At 39.7% G+C, this 19,552-nt stretch overlaps 1 protein-coding gene across 12 annotated transcripts in view; it reads right to left on the bottom strand.

Annotated features, from left to right (window-relative positions):
- NCKAP5 (NCK associated protein 5) overlaps positions 1 to 19,552 on the bottom strand; it is a 580,968-nt gene that overhangs the window by 44,650 nt on the left and 516,766 nt on the right. For 8 of the 12 annotated variants that reach the window (XM_039495322.1, XM_039495320.1, XM_039495326.1 and 5 more), the window contains 2 exons: positions 19,326 to 19,361; positions 17,051 to 17,126 (listed from right to left, as the gene is read on the bottom strand). In XM_039495322.1, coding sequence (XP_039351256.1) covers positions 17,051 to 17,126; positions 19,326 to 19,361 — 112 coding nt within the window. Of the gene's footprint in view, positions 1 to 15,637; positions 15,743 to 17,050; positions 17,127 to 19,325; positions 19,362 to 19,552 lie in introns of those variants that run through there. The other 4 variants (XM_039495324.1, XM_039495328.1, XM_039495332.1 and 1 more) reach the window with 3 other exon arrangements.

The following is a 19,552-nucleotide window of genomic DNA, read 5'->3' as shown; positions in this document are numbered from 1 at the left end:
CCATCTCTATTTTCTAGGCTCCTATGTACTGATCTTTTTATGATATTTCTATTTGCTATTTAACACCATTATAGTTAGCAGTACTCTGTCAAGTCATGTTCTGTTATTTTTCCTCTGCAGCATTTCTAATATTCTTAGAGGTTTGAAAATATTTCAAAGAAGGGAAGTATCGTTATCCTCACTTTACAGATGGGGATCTGAGGCACAGAGAGAGACTTAGGACTTGTCTACACTTAAAATGCTGCAGCGGAGCAGCTGCACCTCTGTAGTCCTTCAGTGAAAATGTTATCTATGCAGACTGAAGGGGTTCTCCCATTGGTGTAGGTGCTCCACCTCCCTGAGAGGAGGTAGCTAGGTTGAAGGAAGAATTAGTCTGTCGACTGAACACTGTCAACAGTGGGGTTATGTCATTTTAACTTCATTCTTCAGGGGTGTTGATCTTTCACAGGCCTTAGTGAGTTGCCCAAGATCAAACAGGAAACCTGTGGCAAGGCAAGCAAGTGTCTTAACTATTGAACCGTCCTTCCTCCTTTTTAGTTTTAATCTCTCTAGTTTTTTTTTAAGCCACAATAACATGGCTACTTAGAATTCTGTGGACTGTTCCAATCAGATTGTAACAGTGTTAAGGTAGGTTACATTTGATGGGTCAGTCCTGGTCACATGCTACATGGATTAGCAGGGGTTAGAAACACCATGGATAATAAGCAGACATCATTTACTGACAACCCCCTACCAACTAAAGAAAAACAGGAGTGAAGAAGAGATTTCCATTAATTTCTACTTAGCTGAAGGATGGTGACTGATGTGGGAATCTTAGCTTGGAGCGGTATAGATCAGATAATAATGGAAAGAATTCCAGGGCTTCAGCAAAGACATGGGATAAACTGGGAGGGATAAAGAGAAGACCATATTTTGGACCCTAAATATCTTAACAGCATGCCTTTTATGGTCTGCAGTGTTAATATAGGGCCTTACCCTGCATTCCAATTTCATTGGGAATTCTGCAAAAGAAGAGCTTGTAAGAACAAGTACACCTCTTGTAACGTTTTTTTCCATCACATTGTTTTAAAAATATTCTATATTAGAAACAACAGTCAGTCCTTCCTAATTACAGCACACCGATGTCTGGTACTGGACTCAAAGCAAATAATAGATGCTGATCATGCAAGAAAGTAGCAGTGGCCTTCAATACAGGCAAATTGGAAGTGAAAGACTATCAACTCTTTTTGGAACAGCTTCAAGAAAGAACACATCTCGTGCCAGAGAATCTCTCTTCCTCGTGACTCATCTTTACAAATCCTAGGAAACCTAACATCCATGAAAGATGGATCTCATAATCAAGAGAAATGACTAGTAAGGACTGTGCTGATTGCCAAAAAATGATTCTTGAAAAGTGGAAGTCCCCAGCTGTTCCTAAAACAATTGATTAGATGAAAGAGTGACCTGGGAGCACAAAGTAAGTCTCACTTAATAAAAACAAGTACTTTTAACCAAAAATAAGATCTTCTGTAGAATGCTGTATCTGGCTAACCATCTCTGTAAAAGGAAAAGATGCCATGTTGTAAACCAGATTTTTGAAAGAGCTCAGTGCCAGGTTTTTAGTGTAGAGCACCTACCACAGGAGCTTGGTTTTCAAAAGGGCTCAGTATTCAGCAGCTCCCACTGTGACACAGATTTTCCAAAAAGATATGAACCCAACAAGCTAAAATCTGGCCCTAGATCTAAACACAAAGGACATCACAAATTTCTGTGTAGTGCATTAACTTTTCAATGTGTATTACTGCTTTATACCTTAAAGCTTATTTTATCAATACAAATAAACTATTGTTCATCGATGTGTGGGTTTTGTCTTGAAGAACGATTTGCATTATTAAGTGAATGAGTATTAAGTATTCCTGTGTGTTGGATTTTAAGTTCCATGAGGCAACTGCTAAATCAAGGTATGTGGAACACTCACCAGGGATGGCTCCCAACCAAACTGCTTGAGCCCAAATAGGACTCCTTTAGATTCTCTTAGCCCTGCCCTGGGGTTTCAGTTGGAATACATGCATTACTAAGTGCTGATCAGTATGTGTAAGGTTGCATAATCAAACTCGAGGTTATAAAATGACTCAGCAGAACATTAATGTCCCCAAAGGAGTCATATTTGAACTTAATTGCTATGGTTAGGGAGTCTTCCCTGGCAAGTATGCCAAATTTCTCGGGAGGGAGGGTGGTGGTGGTTTTGTTTGTTTGTATTTTTTGCCTCAGGGAAGAGAGGCACTATTCCACAGGCATTACTTTGTTATAGTGGTCACAGACGTACCATCTGCCATACTACTGACCAAACAGTCCAGAATCAGTCTCTGAAATATGGAAGGAATTTTTCCTCTGCCTGGAGCTGATTCTGCCTACAAAACAAAGTCCCTATAACTTCTGTGGTGGGGATGCATTCTTCCAAACTGAAAGCAGAAATACGCCCAGGACTTTGGGACATTTCCAGGGGATCACAAACCTCTTCACTCCTCGGGGACCCTCTGAAACCTTGTGACAGGCAGCAAACAATGCTATCTCCACATTTCCATATGGATGGCACAACTTGAGGAATACCTCTGGGTTTGGCGAGGCTTCCTCCCACAAGCTGTTACTTCTACATAAGGCATTGGCCATTATGCTCTCTGATCTAAGAATTGACTGAACAGTTATGCATGTGTAGAAATTTCAGTCTAAGGGCTTGTCTACATTGGCACTTTACAACGCTGTAACTTTCTCACTCAGGTGTGTGAAAAAACATGCCACTGAGTGCTGCAAGTTTCAGCGCTGTAAAATGCCAGTACAGACAGTGCACCAGCACTTGGATCTATTCCCCTTGTGGAGGTGGTTTTTCTAGAGTGCTGGGAGAGCCAAATTCCTGGGTTGTTTTAAAACAGTCACGTTACATAAAAGAAGGGTTCTTACATAAGACACTTCTTGTTTCCGGTTTCATGTTATATGCAATTTGGGAAATCATTATTTGAAAAAAAGAAGATAAGGCTTCACAAGGCTTGGCTTTGTCACCCTTATCAATACTGAATAGTACCTTACTCTGCAAGTACTGATTTCAAGGCGGCTGCCTGCAAAATAAAGTATTATTCAGTGTACAAAATCAGGGCCTACAAAACTTTCAGCTTAGGTACAAAGAAGCACTCTTGGGTTGAGCTTCCACAAACCAAAGTTCAACCTGGAGAAATTTTTAGAGAGAGCCTGAATCTCTGAAAATAGGATTTTATAATAGAAGTGATGACATAGCCTTTCAGTACAGCTTCCTAGATGCACTGCTCCAATAATTTACAAAAATATTCTTGTTCAGAAAAAAAAAGGCATTTGCAATGTATTCTCTTCTGAATACTCCGAGAGCTTTCCAAAACATTTGATCTGTGAAAATGGTGGATCAAAGACTCACATTCCACTCATAAATTCTTACCAGGTGTTTGGTTTATTCAGGAGTTAGCCAATAATCTGAACAGATCTCAATTATTCCTTAAATAGGAGTCTAATTCCAATTAATTAAAAATATTTGTAGGGTTTTTAAAATATAAAGCAGTGTAAGTTCTAAGTATTACCAAGTTTGGGGATGCATTACATGCATGCATATAAAATGATGATTAAACAATCCTTAGAGTCCCTTAAATTTGAAATAAAATGAATAAGCCCCTGATCAGCAAAGCAATTAAGTATATAAATAGTCTCAATCAAAATAATGGGACTATTTATGTGCTTGAGGATAAGTGTATGTCTGTGTACTTGTTGGATAAACAAAATATATGTTTCTGGACATGTGTGCAGATAAGGAGTTATACCTCTCTATATATCTCTAGGTTTAGATTTCAGCATGCCCTAATCAAAACATTGTCCTAAACTGACCTGTGCTACAATTGACAGAGGATGGTCAAAAGTCAATCCTCCATTGGCTAAAGGTGTCAGGATTTCTGGAAACTTTGCTAATCACAACAGCTCTGAATCAGATGGCATCACAAGGTTAACACAAACATTTTTGCTGGTTACCTTAATGTAAACAAACAACATTACTTCTACTTCAAAGCACTGAAATACTTTAACAGTTATAACTGTTGTAGAACTAGGAAAAGTGTATACAACATTGGCTACCAGAACTAATTTTAATGGCAAGTCATGTAGATTATCACATTAGCTATCTAAACTTAAAAAATAACAAAATGTTTTTAGGGACATAGAGCATCTGTGTTCAAACAGTATATAGGTAGCTCTCATTAAACATGGCTTCCTGGATAGTGTAACTACAACTACCATAGCCCACAAGGTGTTAATTTCTTTCCAGTTAATGGCCCACTGTATGTAAAAAAGGTTACATTTAGCAGAGGGCACATATCATTAGAACTAGTGGGGAAAAAAATCGTACAGACATTTTTTAATTTTTGGCCAAAAAACCAAAAGTGTTTGGTGGAAATCCTTTGGGTTTTGGCTGAAAGCTTTTGACAAGAAACTCAATTTTTTTCACAGAAAGCAGACACTTTTCACAATCAAATTCATTTAGTCAAAAACCTAAATTTCCGCTGAAAAACAGTGTATGGAAAATTCTTGACCATTCTGCTCACAACTTAGCCATTTTAAAATAGTGTTTGAAGTGACACATAAAACTCATGTGTGGGTTGTCGGCACGGGATGAATGACTGCACTGAAAATGAAGGCGACATATTTGAACCACTAAAATTAAGCCCCCCAAAATATTCTGACAAGTGCTCTTTCTTTGAATTAGAAACTCAGCCTGTCTCTAAAAGTTACACTGGCACATGCAGCAGATGATATGATGTGTTTTTTGAGCCAGATATGGAGCACAGCTAATTTTTTTGGTATTTTGAAACATGCCAGATTATTAATTATCACTCTTTCTTCTTTCATAATAATATCTCCAGTGTAAATAGATCTCTGCAAAACTGCTTTACCAGTTAATAAACATCTTTAAACTACATGTGGCATTGGCAAGAAGAATTTAAACTACAGATGGCAGAACAGATCTCTTTATTTGCACATCCTTCTCTTCATCTGCAGTGCTAACGTAACTACAAAAAAATGTACATACTTCTGCCAGATTGATGTCAGTTTTAAAGCAGATTATTCCTTTTGGGCTTATACTACCATTTGATATAATTAGTCAAAGATGAATGCATCAGTTGTTTACTGTCTCGATTAGAAGTATAACCAATATGCACACCTGAAGAAGCTAAGCCTACTGTAGGTAAAAATCAGAGGAGGATTAGAGGTAAAGATTTATATGATCTTTATTCTCTTCTCACTTACAGTAGTTTTACGCTGATGTAATCCTATTAATTGCAATGGAGTTATTCCTAATTAATACCGGGGGACATGAGAGAAGAATCAGGCCCTAAATCTTCAAACTGATTAATGTAAATATGAGCTTTGCCCAAACTCAGGGTTGATCAAATCTGGGTTGCAGTTCAGGCCCATTTCTAATTAAAATTTTTCTATAAAAGTATGTTGTGGACCTTATTTGTCCTTCCCCACTTATCCAACCATGTCTCTTATTGTCTCACCCCTTCTCCTGTCTTCCTGCATACCATCCAACTTCAACACTCTGATTGTCCCACAAATATCTGCATGCTCTTTTCCATGACACCCCTATCCATGGAACTATCTGACTGGAAATACCAGATCACTACCCTCTCTTCATTCACCCATCTCTTCAGAGACACACTTCTGCCTACAAGAATGAGTCAGACACATTCAGTCAGATAGTAAGTAGTAATAATAATCTTCTGCTCTACCATGTTGTATGCTGACTTTTAACATATTCTGTTATTCCTGTCCATCTTCCCTCTCCCATTTTATCATCTCTGTTCTTGCATTATGACAAGACAGATTGTAAGCTTTTTGAGGCAGTGATCATGGGTGAAATCCTTGTCCCTATTCAAATCAACAGAAGTTTTGCTAGGATTTCATCCCATGTATTCTCATTTGTGATTTACCTTAGGCTTTTTTGGGGGCAATGTCAATTATTTTTAAGAACAACAGTTGTAAGAACAAAATTATTCATGGACACTTTCACTTGTTCCTTATCTTTCCCAAAACATCAGTTGTTCCTCCAATTTGCTATAATTATTTACTGGGAAAAGATTTAGATTTTATCCAAGAAAATTAGATGTTAGGATAACAAGTTTGATATGCCTTAACAGGAATGGTAGGACCTTTAATTGATGTAAGGTGAAAATTCTAGCTCTATGTGTAAGAGTCATCGTGAATTTTTAACAAAATTGAACTGCACTTACCAGATGTGAACAGGGCCAGGCTAGAAATGGGGTTTTTTTGGAAGGGATCAGACTCCTCCTTTTTAACTATACATAACTTTGGTTGTACATTCTCACCTGTCAATCAGCATCAATGATTTGCAAGTGTGCTTAAGCACTCCCAATTGATGAATAATAGTTGAAGAGAAGGTGAAATCCTCAAATCAAATGTACAGGATTAATCCAAGTTAAGCAGAAGAAATGTGGCTATTCCTGCTGCTTCCATAGTTCAAACATGTAGTACCACAGCCTGAGAAAGGATAGTCAGTGTTTGTAGGTACTGAACTGGGACTTAGGAGATTGGGGCTCAGCCACAGGCTTTTTGTGTGACCTCGAGCTAGTCACTTAGCCAGGACTTTTAAGGTATTTAGTCACTTAAAGATGCACAAAGGTACCTGGGCATCTAATTTCCATTGAAATCAACGCGACATGGGCACTAGGTGCTTTTGAAAATCCACTAGGCACGTAACCGTATATTTTGGTGCCTAAATATCTTTAAAATCTGTCCTATAAACAGCCTGAGACTTAGGAGCCTAAATCACTTTTGAAAATGAGACTTAGGCGTGGCAACGGCGAGTGGAGCAATGCCTCAATATCTGTAAAACCTGGGACTTAATTTCTCTGGCTCAGATTTTTAAAGCTATTTAGGCCCTAACTCTCATTGATTTCTGTGCCATTGGTTTCAATGGGAGTTAGGCACTTAAACACCTTAAAAAAAATCTTTCCCTTTGTGCCTCACTTCTCCATCTTAAAAATTAGGCTAAGGATATTCCCCTACTTCCCAAGAGAGTTGTCAGAATAAAGCCATTAATGTTTAGCACTCAGATACAATAGTGATGGGCCATACAAGTATCTACATAGATAAATGGAGCACCACAGGCATATAGGCCATGAACTGAATCCTAGCATGTTTTCTGTTTTTACTCACATTCAGTTGTGAGCAGTCCAAACCTCAGTCTCAACCCTAGTACCACTGAGGCTGGAAGCCAGAGTTCACTGAAGTCTTAGTCTAGGATAAACCAGGAAACTTGATTGTAAAGGTTGGAGGCCACTGATTACATGCTCTTACTGGAACCTCGTGTAACAGGCACATGGTCTCATTCACATTAGGGGTGCCTCCTTCGCTTTTCCGCTAGTTAACAGACAAGAGCAGTGACAGAGCTGAGTCCATAAATGTTGTCTCAGGCACTGTGAAGTCATTTATAAAAGATGTGCACAAGAAGCTTTGCATATTGCAAATGCAAAAGAGAACGTACTATATTTATTTTAGTAACATCACCAATTTTTTTTAATAGCACAAAACAATGCTAAAATAAAAGCTGTATAAATATTAAATGAGGCTTTAAAAAATTTATTAGTTATGCCCAGAGGGTGATTTTACTTAATCATAATGGTAATAACTAGTTATATACACACACACAAACACACACACGTGCAACTAAATGGCTTTATTTCCCAATTAATGTAATGAAAACTTGTTAACAGACTTTTCTTCAGTTGAACTATAATCTTTCTTATTTCAGCACCCAAGTTCAGCTCCTCCAGACCAGATGATATTCTAATCACTGTATCTGAAAGCTAACTGTGTGTAAACAGGAAGCAGCAGTTGGTGACAAATGGTCATGATCTAAAGCCAGAACAATGAATACTGATTTCTTTCAGAAAGTGTTTTCCCCATAACAAATGTCTGTAATATAAATGCTAGGTAGTGTTTCAAAAACATCATTAGCATGAGCGGTTGGGAACAGCATACTGTACCTCTCTGCCTGCTAGAGGCTGGAGATAGACAAAATAAAATAAATTTGTTTTTTTTCTGTTTATGAATGGACCTCAGATTGTGAAATTCTCAGATATATTAAATATTCAAAGTGACACATGAATTTATTCAGTGACTATTTCATGCTTGTGGAGATTACATTATGAATAGTTGAAATTGTGCTATGCTGCTTAAAGTCAATTGATTTCAGTAGGCTTTGGACAGGTTTGAATGAGTTATGTAACTAACTGGTAAGAATGTGAATTTTGAATTACATATTAAAATAAAAATTTGAAATTCATTTTTTGTACTTCAAGCATATTTCAGCATTCAAGATTAAAATTTGTTTTTCATGAAAATTCATGCTCCTAAAACCCATTTCACCATTTGTGCAAACAGAACAGAAAATCAGTGTGTGCACAAGTGAAGTGAATTGGAAAAAACCCGAACAAACATTCATAGAAAATGTTTTGTAATATTTCCTCAGCTCTGTTACAGACATGTGAAGTAGTTTAATGGGAAATGCAGCAAAGAATCCTGTGGCACCTTATAGACTAACAGATGTTTTGTAGCATGAGCTTTCGTGGGTGAACACCCACTTCTTCGGATGCAAGCAGTGGGTGTTCACCCACGAACAGAACGAGCAGTGGGAAATGCATGACCAAAGCTCCACACAGAGCGATGAAGATGTGTCTACAAATGGTTTTAACCAAAATATGTACTAACCAAAAGCAATAATCTGTAAAGTAGAAAAGTCTAAAATATAAGGAAATCATATTTATACGGAGAATAATGGCTTATACTACCCCAACTAATTGGGATAATTAGGTGTATTCTGTATATACATGACATAAACTAGGATAAATCGGGCAAGATCTTAAGCTGGGGTAAATCAATATAGCTCCAGTGACTTCTGAACTGTGGCTCTGAGCCACAGTTTAAATGGTATTTTAAATCCTGGAGAATAGTAGATTTTAAGTATCCAGAATATTAATCAGAGTATTACCTGCATATAACTGTAGGAAGCACCAGGTTTTCTATCATTCCAGTTACATAATTTAGTACTTCCAGGTGGATAAATGTAATGACAAAAAATAAAATGAACAGCAAATCATTGTGACTAACAAGGAAATGTTGATCCAAGATATTAATATTCTCCACAGAAAGGAGAGCTAAACAGTATACGATAGCATTGCTGCAGGAGACTTGGCAATTATCAACTGCTATGTGTATTATCTGTTTGAAGTAGGAATAAATTATTTGTCTTTGTCAGACTGTGAAGAAGGTAAGTTGACATAAATTAGGAGATACAAATGCATGCTAGTTTCTTATTCGCAATAAAAGATTCTTCACCATCTTCAAATATACACATAAAATTGCATTCCATTATTGCAGACTCCTTCATACTATCGCTTCATAAATACTTTTCAGAAGACACTTAATAACTAAACAATAGTCAAGGGACTAGGCAGCACACAGTATCTGAACACATGATTTCTAAAGGCTCTGCAAAGTGCATGCGGATCCCAAGGATGGGAACACTCACGTGGGCCGAGGAGTCATGGATAGGCAGAGATCCCTTGTATGTGGAGCGGGGCAAGACCGCTTTACATCATTGTCAGTTCATGCATGGTAGGTGAGGCTCTCCAATGTGCGAACTTAGAGATGCAGGTAAAGAAGTTCTCCATTCTGCCCTTCTTTGTCCTTTGGGGTCAGATTTTAGAGACAGGAAGAAAGGGGGAAATACAAGGGATGCTGCCTGGTCAGAATATAAGACACTTGTGTGCGTGGGGTTGGAATGGGGTGAGGGCATGAAGAGCAACAGGCAGAATGGGGTGAGGGCATGAAGAACAACAGGCACTGAGATAATATTAAACCTGTTCTGGGATGGATCTGAAAGAGAGGAAAAGAACTACAGAGAGACCACTGGAATCTACCAATTGTCTGCACACCCATCCCTTTTACATGGCATATTTTGAACTGCTGCTGGGCACATAATTGGCAAATGTTATCATTAGCATATGGAACACGACAGCTCCCCCACCTGTCTGCGTGACCAAACAGTCCTGTGCCTGTAGACTGAGTGGTGCAGAGATTTTGAAAAGTGCCCTCTCATGAGGGCACACAGAGCTGCAATGCAAAGGAATTGGCAGGAGCAGTGGGTGCTTTTGTAGGATAGTAGCAGGTGAAGGTACTAGTCTGAATGGCTTCTTCCTGTAATTAGTTCTGTCCTGTCTGCAAATCTGTGCATGAGTCCACAGGGGCTATCCTTGCGTACTATGCCAAATGACTGTGAGAGCATGAGGCCTGGTAGGCTTTGATGTTGCAAGAGGTAAATAGTTTATTTTAAACATTTGTTAATATTCAAGCTGCTGAGGTATAGAGGCCAAGTAGGCTGTAAATGTGGCTGATAAGCTGTAGCCCCATTACAGAGTCTGAATTCAGCCAGCACTCATATTAAAATCTGTGTACGCACTCACAATGGCTGGGTTCTTGTAAGGCTTAATTGTCAACCTGTATGTGCCTGTGGGGCTTAAAACAGCCCAGGAGAGGGCTGCTGCTGGGGCAAGAAGCCTGGGCTGATTGGGGGAAAGTAGGCTCAGCTGGCCCCTATAAGAGGCAATGAGCCAGAGGCCCAGGCAGTCTCCCTCTGTCTCTAGAGGGAGAAGGGCCTGGCTGCAAGGTGGCAAAAAGGGAACCTAGATTGGAGCAGGGCTGGGGAAAGGCCAAGGGAGCCAGGGAACTCTGACCTAGGAGAGCCCCAGGCTGCAGGCCTGATAAGGCCTATTAGGTACTGGGTTGCAGGGGGCAGCCCATGGGTAGGCAGAGGCAGCAGGGCCGAACCCCCTTTGCCTATGATGAGTGGCTTACACTGCAGTCCACCCCAGTGAGTGGGGGCTAGACGGAGACTGGCAGTAGCCTAACACTGAGGCGAAGTGGGGATAGTGGGTGGGGGTTCCCCTGGGAGGGGAAGACCCAGAACTGTGGGGTTACTGCCAGGGGGCAGCACCCCAGATAACGGGGCACTGGGTCCTGGGAGGGACACGGGAGCCAGAGTGAGGTAAGCCGGATCACCGGCCTGCAGAGGGCACTCTGGGCTGGAAATCGAGCTAATTCCTGGAGACTACCAGCAGGAGGCGCCACAGAGGTGAGCCTGAACCCTTACAGTGGCCATAGGGCTTTTGAAACAGATTTCACTCTGGGCATGCAAATAAGTACATGACTACAGGTACCACTATTCACATAAAAGTGACTCATGGAACATGTGACCCCTTACCATTTCTCACATCAAACATAACACCTTTAGAGTACAGATTCCAAACACATCAGAAACAGATTGGAAATTGATTCAATGCTACTAGTGTTGTTACAGCCAGTAACCTAGCGCTTTTATCTGTAGAGACTTTTAGGTATTCTATCGCTTTATTGGGTGCTGAAGGGGAAGATAAAGCAAATATCATTCCTTTATCTGATCATGTGTAAAATGAATCAACCAACCACTATCTGTGATAAGATGATTGCTAAATGATTCTTCTCAATTTCTATCGACGGACTGACGAAAAAAATTAAGACTGACATTGATAAGTTACTTTCTCAGGCATGAAGGTTTCATGACAAGAAAGGATTTCTTTAGACTCCAAAACACACAATATCAGAGGGATCCCAGAATCTTCCCCAAATCTGAACAACTTCTGAATGACTATACCTATTCCTAACCACATTTTAATTTCAATCACCTTTCTTTACTAAATGGACATCCTACAACAGATCAATTTGTTCACTGTCATTTGTTTTATGTTATGTTATGTGATTTCATTTTTATCTTGATAATTCATTATTGCCCTCACCTAATCTGCCCACAGTTTTTCAGAACTCTCTAAAGTAAATGTATTTACTCAAATATGTCAGGCTTAACGGGTATATTACAGGATGACATGTGTCAGACAATGCATAAACCACATTAATCGAGCTTGTTTCCATCATGTCTATTTTCATATTCTCAAAATGAAAAAACATGAAACCAGACAGTTATAACTTACTTAATATCAACATAACAAACTACCCAGCTGCAGCATTTTATAAAAATGGTGAGCGTTGTAATGTTAATTAATCATTTGCTTGGTGGGAAAAGAGGATAGTGGGATAATTTCATGCATATTTACTAATTATGACCGTGAGACCTGCATAGCACCATTAGGTATGCAGATGGAATAACACTAGAAAGAAAAGCATATCCCCCAGTAGCCTACCTCCAAAATGAACTTGGTTCTGGGAATTTGCTGAACTGCTGAAGGCACTTAAAGACCTACAAGCTATGGAAAAGCAGCCTCCAGTGACTTAAAGGGCTCAGTTGGGAAAATGGGCTGAGCAGGAGCTATTCTTGGGAACCCGCTCAGTATACTTTTGGTTTCAGGGCAACGTGAGCAGGAAACCAACTAGGTTCACTGATGCAGGCAGCTGATGAGAAATGACCTGAGAACTCATGCTTCTCTAGCTGGATAAGAAGGATCTATGGGAGGAGCAGTTCTGAATAGGGGCCTTACAGAGATGCAGTTGGAATGTCAAGAGACTGAATCGGAGAGTACAAAACAGTATCTATGGAGCCGCATAAAACGTATGCTCAAACCCATGGTCTGATCAAGAGTAAAGAGCAGGTTTGGGATTATTTTGATGAGCATGAAGGTGGAGTTTGACAGACAATTTGGGGCAAGGAAGATGATGAGAGGAATAGGGAGGGAGAAAATGTCTCTCTCCTACCGCACATCTGGTTATTACATAAAAACATAACGGCTATACTGGGTCAGACCAAAGGTCTATCTAGCCCAGTATCCTGTCTTCCAACAATGACCAATGCCAGATGCATCAGAGGGAATGAACAGAACAGATAATCATCAAGTGATCCATTTCCTGTCACTCAGTCCCAGCTTCTGGCATACAGAGGCTAGGGACACCATCCCTGACCATCCTGGCTAATAGCCACTGATGGATCTATCCTCCATGAACTTATCTAGTTCTTTTTTGAACCCTATTATAGTCTTGGCCTTCACAACATCCTCTGGCAAAGAGTTCCACAGGTTGTCTGATAATCTAAGAATTTTAAGATGACCCTGGTCAGGAGTTATAACACTGTCTCCTCACACCACTTTGTCCTTGCACCTCAGTGAAACTTACAGTGATTGCCATTTTTACCAAAGTGGCCTTTTGTTTAGGTGATGTGAATGCACATTTACCAGGAGAAATGTTGAGATGACAGAAATTTGCTCAAAGAAATAAGCCAAAGCTTTGTCCTAGAGCAGAAAGTAAGTCTGTGAGATACAACACTTAAATACCAAGGTGATTGGTGACTTATAAATACCTTAGATAGACAGATATTGTAGGTAGAAAAACTCATCTGCTCCTCATTTTATATAGGGTATAAAGCTATTGGGATTAAATTACTGTAAGTACTGAATCAGACAATATTTGGATGCAGTTTTGGATAAGGATATTATGCACAGATTTTTGATACCACATCAAAAACTTTTAATGCTGACACTTCACTTTATAAGTCAACCCTATTAACCGTCAATAGCATTTTACATCTTACCAACTTGCTATCCATTTATCCATTAAACTTGCAATCCAGAGCATTCCTGTTTCCCACTGAAATTTAATTTTGATCACTTGTCTTGTTTCTTTTGTGTAAAACTTAAAGGTGTACACCTAAAAATACAATCCTTGCTGTAAAAGACCAATAACCCATAATTTCAGGAGCATTAAAAACGCCACTGAATTCAACCAAACATTCTTTTAAAATAAGGAAATCTACAAAAAAAGCCTTGTGAAAAACAGACCTTCCTTTTTTTTGATCAGATTGCCTTTAAATTAAACCACAGAACCTTTTTGCAAGGTTGTTCTTGGAAAGCAAAAAATGATGGTATAGGAAAGTGCCTCCTATAAGGTAGAGATGATTATCGAGAACTTTAATGGAATTGAGCACCACAGTGCAGCAGAACTATAAAAGAAACCTTGACCTGAGTATATTTTTATTCTGTCACAAAAAACCTAAGTCTACAATGTATTTTTAATGTTACTTAACAGTTTGTATGCCCAACCCTCTGTCTAGCTTGAGACTTCCTTAAGCCCCTTTCAACCATTTGTTAGCTTCCTCTCCTCTGCATTATTGACATATCAACGTCTCTAGAGTCTGCCAATTAACGCTGGATGAATTTAGCTAGAGAAACTGACCTGAGCCTTTCCTCAAAACTTTTTTCTTATTAATTTTTGCATGGTTCTGCACTTCAGATCAAATACTCAGCATAAACAGCAAGGGCCACTGCTGTAGTAGGATAATGCCTCCCCAAGAGCTGTAACTAGTACTTCAGTGGCACTTCAAACCCCTGCTCACCTGGGGAAATTAAGCCCTGAACACAAATATCAAATCCATACATCCCACCTGGCAGTATCTTGTATTTCAACAGACCAGTTGAATGTCTAACTCCAACAGTAGATCCTGAAACATTTTGGATCACTATCCCCAATCCCTGCCCTATCAATAATTTGCTTAGCATTCCATCCACAGTGCTGAAACTAATTGCAGTGCAATTAATAATGAGCTGATTTTTAATTCATTTTACCAGCATTTCTTGGGCCCAAACTCTGCATACAGTGCTCTCACTGATTTCAAGTCACTGTATGGTTTCATTTGACAGCAGCCTTTGTCCCATATTGATTTAGCCCAACCAATGACATACTGGAAATAAAACACAGAAACAATAACATTATGCAGGCTTGTGAAATGCTGTGTTTTAGTTAAATTAAGAGAAGGAGCAAGAACTCCTAGTTAGAAAAGGGGATTGAGTGCTAAGGGTTCTGGATTCTATTCTGTGCTCTGTTAATCACTAGCAGACTGACCATAGCTTTATCATATCATATGCCTATCTCACAAATTACCCTATCAATAAAATAGGTATAATACTACTTATCTGCCCAAAAGAAGTGTTAAGAGTCTTAATTAATGTATGTAAAGCACTGAATGGTCCTTGGATGCAGGTGCAATATAAAGAGAAAATGTTCTAATTATTATTAATACACATTCTCCTTAAAGAGTCTATAATATCTTTAAATCTATTTAGATCAAATGCCTAATAATAAAAGATTAACAACTGATAGTTTACATGTTATTTGTTTGACAGGTTCAGGAGGATTTAATTATTAGAAAATGATGAATCAGAGTTGTCTTACATGCTGCCAAGTTTGAAGGCTGTAAAATATTATCTATCTTGCATATTAGCTAATTGTGCAGAACTGATACCAATTTAAGCATTTTACATTTACAACTATAGTAAAGAATGTCTTTTTTCTTCAACTCATTCAGCTCTGTTTTGTAAGATTTTAGTTCCTTCAGCTAGAGCATAGAAGAAAAATGACAGTATGCCAGGTTCATTACAATGTAGCTACACAACAACTCACCATAATAAACTTTAAATTATGGTTTTGAAATGACTGCTGAGAAAGTCAGAAACAGAATGTATGTAATGCAGACCTGCTGGAGTCTGGTATCCACAGAGAATCATGCTGAGAGCTGGCAGCAAAAACATCAACATGGGAACAGACTAGCATAAGAGGAGCATAAAACACAGCAAAGCTTTGATTCAGGTAAGCATCTCTATGCAGGAAGGATGGTTGAGTATGTCTTTCAGTTGGGCTACGAAGTAAATGAAACGTAGCATGTTTACGTTCTTTCCTGAATTGGGGCCAGCTTGCTAACACTAAAAAACAAAAACATTGCTTAGGGCCCTTCTATGTACTCCATCTTTTATATAACAATGACACCTATAGAGTGCACTGCCTTGCATCTTCTAGGACCTCTATGACATTAACTGATGAATCCTCACAACAAACCCTGAAAGCCAGGTCTGTACATTTTAACAACAGGGAACAGACAGAGGGTGGCTTTGCATTCCTGGATCCTCAGCTGTGGGTGCTCTATTAAATGCAGGACTGGCTTGGAATCACTGCAGTGCTGCCTGGAATCTCCACAGCACCACATACAGACAAGCCCTCTGTCACTCTTGGCATACCCCCTATACCAGAGCCTATGAAGAGGTCCTCAGAAGGCTGCCTTACCCTTGACCATCACAGTGCCTGTACTGGGAAAATCCTCCCCTGGGGCAGATCTGGGTTTTTTAGAGACCCTTTGTGCTGCTCTGGTGCTTTTACCCAGCATTGAAGGGCCAGAGCAGGGTGACGATGTTACCCAGATAATTTAAGTGGCTTACTCGTGGCTATACCATGACACTGAGTCAGAGCCAGGCTTCCCATTCAGGAGTGCCTGAGACTGAGTCCCGAGCCACCTATATACCACCAGACTGGCTATTAGCCAGGATGGGTAAGGAATGGTGTCCCTAGCCTCTGTTTGTCAGAGGGTGAGGATGGATGGCAGGAGAGAGATCACTTGATCATTACCTGTTAGGTTCACTCCTTCTGGGGCACCTGGCATTGGCCACTGTCAGTAGATAGGATACTGGGCTAGATGGACCATTGGTCTGACCCAGTACGGCTGTTCTTATGTACATATAAGGTGAATCTACGCTGCAACTGGGAGGTTTGATTTTCAGCATGGGTAGACGGTGATACAGTTAATCACCATCCCTTATTCAAGGCAGAGTATATAGTTACAGATTATACATTGGTTGAACTCTTACAAAAAGCAATGACAGTTTGGCATGAACAACTACTACAGGACCAGGCCATAGTACATGGAATACTCCAGTTGTAACCTCTGGGCCAGGTTGCAATACCCTTACTCATCGAATAGCACCTTGCTCCACAATTGGTGTCAGCATGGCACAGCATGGTGTCAGTATCTGTACCTCTGGACTGGCAAACCAATGCAGAAAAAGTCTTTTTTTAAAAAGGACAATTTAGTAGCTAGGTTAGCTACTGAGATTAAACATTGTTTTACCAGGGAAAAAAAGCATCATTAATACCCGTATAAAATATAGTTTTGTACCTATTACGTGACTCTGACATGTGCTTGTGATGGTGTCCTCTTCATCTTCCTGCTGGATTTCTGTGACCAATTTAGTCTGCACATAATACAACAAAAATCAAAGTAAAGAAAACATCCTTCACATGTCTGCTTTTGGTAGCATAGACCAAAAATGGTGTGAAGCCATGCACTTTTGTTTTATTGTTTTAGCTGATTATTTACCTTAATTATCCTAATATCTTTTCAGAAATGTTTAGCTGCTCAAGTATTAAAAGTAGGAATATATTGTATGTCTCATTCCATGAAAGATGTCTAAAGATAACAGCTTTGATTCTAAATCCTCTAATAAAAGCCATGATGTGCGGCTGTCAAGAAAAATTAAGACTTGGGGAGATGTAATTCCTCAAGAGGAAATTACTTCTGCTACAATCCATTTTAATAAGAATACAGAAATACACTCAGGTCTCATGACTCTGTATTTGTTTCTCTCCAGGAATATCATGTCATTCTTTATGCTAAGGAAAATATGAGGTGAACTTAATGTGTGACATGGTATCTCCTCATTCGGTTTGCAATCATTTAACTCTGGTGTCTTCTTTTCCACCTGTTAAAAGGCTAGCTAGAAAGCCAATCATATTTTTAAAAATGAATCATGCACAAAGATCCCTATACTGATCTTTTCTATTGCACTGTAGTTAAAATGTGTGATTCTAGCCTCATACATTTTCTAGGTGATGCTTGAGAGGACTGCATAATTCACACTTTTTCTTCTCTCTTATTCGTAAAAATGGGTGCACAAATAGTTAAGCTTCTTCCTATAATGCATTTTGTCAACTTGCTTCTTACATGCACAGAGAAAAACCTCTTCAGTGTGCACCACGTGTGGCTATAATTCAGATCCAAGGGCGTATGTTTTTTCTTACACCATGCTAATATGTACAAGTCAAACAGAAAGGAAAATACTTGCTAAGGCTGTCCTGAAAGAGAACAAGCCCTGAAGAAAAATTCACTCTTTCACTGCTTGGTGCTCTAATTAATACTTGTTAACTGCCCTCCATTGCCCTAAGCCACTTCCAGGATCTATTGTACTTTATATACATTCAAAGAAGTATTAAATATGCTTCTCAATCTAAAATCTTAGGATTTATTATTATTTGAAAAACAATTAGTTTTTTTTTAAAATGTGTCATAGGCCAGATTCTGCTTGTCTTACTCACACAGGTAGTTCCATTGACTTCCCATAACTAGCATTAGTAAGTCAAGGATTCGGCTCTATACATTTGCAAAAGTCATGTATTCTTTTAAGTGGAAAGATTTTATAAGAACTTTTTTCTTGGGGAACAGAACTCTTCAGGGCATGTGGAACTAGAGAAGAATATGTGCATGGTTTTACTTAACTGACTGATAAAGTAATCTTTTCACATTTATGGATTCTGTCACAGCCAGGACATAAGCAGGCTGACCCAGCAGTCTGAGCCAGATCCCACAGTCATGACGCAGAAGTAAGCTAGGGCAGGATATTAGGAGATGAGAAGCAGAAGACAAACTGGAGATCAGCACCAAAAGTCAGGAACCAGTATCAGGCTGGGTCAGAATAACTAGAAGGTCAGAGGCAGGAAACAAACTGGAGGTCTGGACCCACAACTTGGATGGCAGGAAATAAAGGAGCAGAGGAGCAGAGAGGGGGCAGGAATGGAGCACAGCTGTTTCAACAGCTTCCTGTTCCTGCTACTGGCTTAAGTAGGGTCAGTGGACCAATCAGCCAGCCCGATGGGACTCCAACAAGTGGACCTCAGGGGCAGAGCCTGACACTGTGGCTGGTCTTCATGGGTCCCAGGTAGGTCCTTGTCAACAAGCTGGGTTCAAGACCCATAGGTCATGACAGATTGTATGTGTCCTGCTAATTTTATTAAACTTCATGATAGAGGTCTATGTCCTTGGGTATTCCAAAATGCCCAGAATGCAATTCAGGGAGCTGTATGCACAGGTGGCTCAAATTTCTCACTTCCACGGCCCTGATTCTGGTGCTACTCTGTCCACTTCTCCCCCCACACTGTGTTACAGTAGTCTCATAGCTGATGAAAACCTAGCTCAGGACTAGCATAGACTTGTCCTGACCATGCCCCCATTTCCATACTATGCCAGCAGTAGTGAGGGTGTGGCATAATTTACCCCTAGGCTGACTCTATGTCACTTCATGATCACTTTTCCTGTGGAATGAGCCACCATAGACCACTTACAGAGGTCTTGCAGCCAAAATATCCTGGCAGTGCCATTCAAAGCTGTTGCATCTCACCTGAAGTAATGGCCAATGGTCTGAACGAGTTGAGGCCTGTGTCAGAAGAGAACATTTAGGTGTTACCGTTTTGTGCCTATGGGACTACAAGTATGAGTGAGCAGCATTTGGCCCCAAAGGTACCTTTTTTGATTAACTTAATCATAATGCATTTGGTGGTTGTGTATCCCTCCCAAAGGTGTATGCTTGAGCTTGCTGTTAATGAGACGCTAGTTTTATCTCTTTTA

The sequence above is a fragment of the Mauremys reevesii genome, linkage group 11 (genome assembly GCF_016161935.1).
Source record: "Mauremys reevesii isolate NIE-2019 linkage group 11, ASM1616193v1, whole genome shotgun sequence".
NCBI classification, from domain to species: Eukaryota; Metazoa; Chordata; order Testudines; family Geoemydidae; genus Mauremys; species Mauremys reevesii.
Note: the sequence above shows the minus strand (reverse complement) of the source record. Positions and strands in the feature narration are given on the sequence as shown.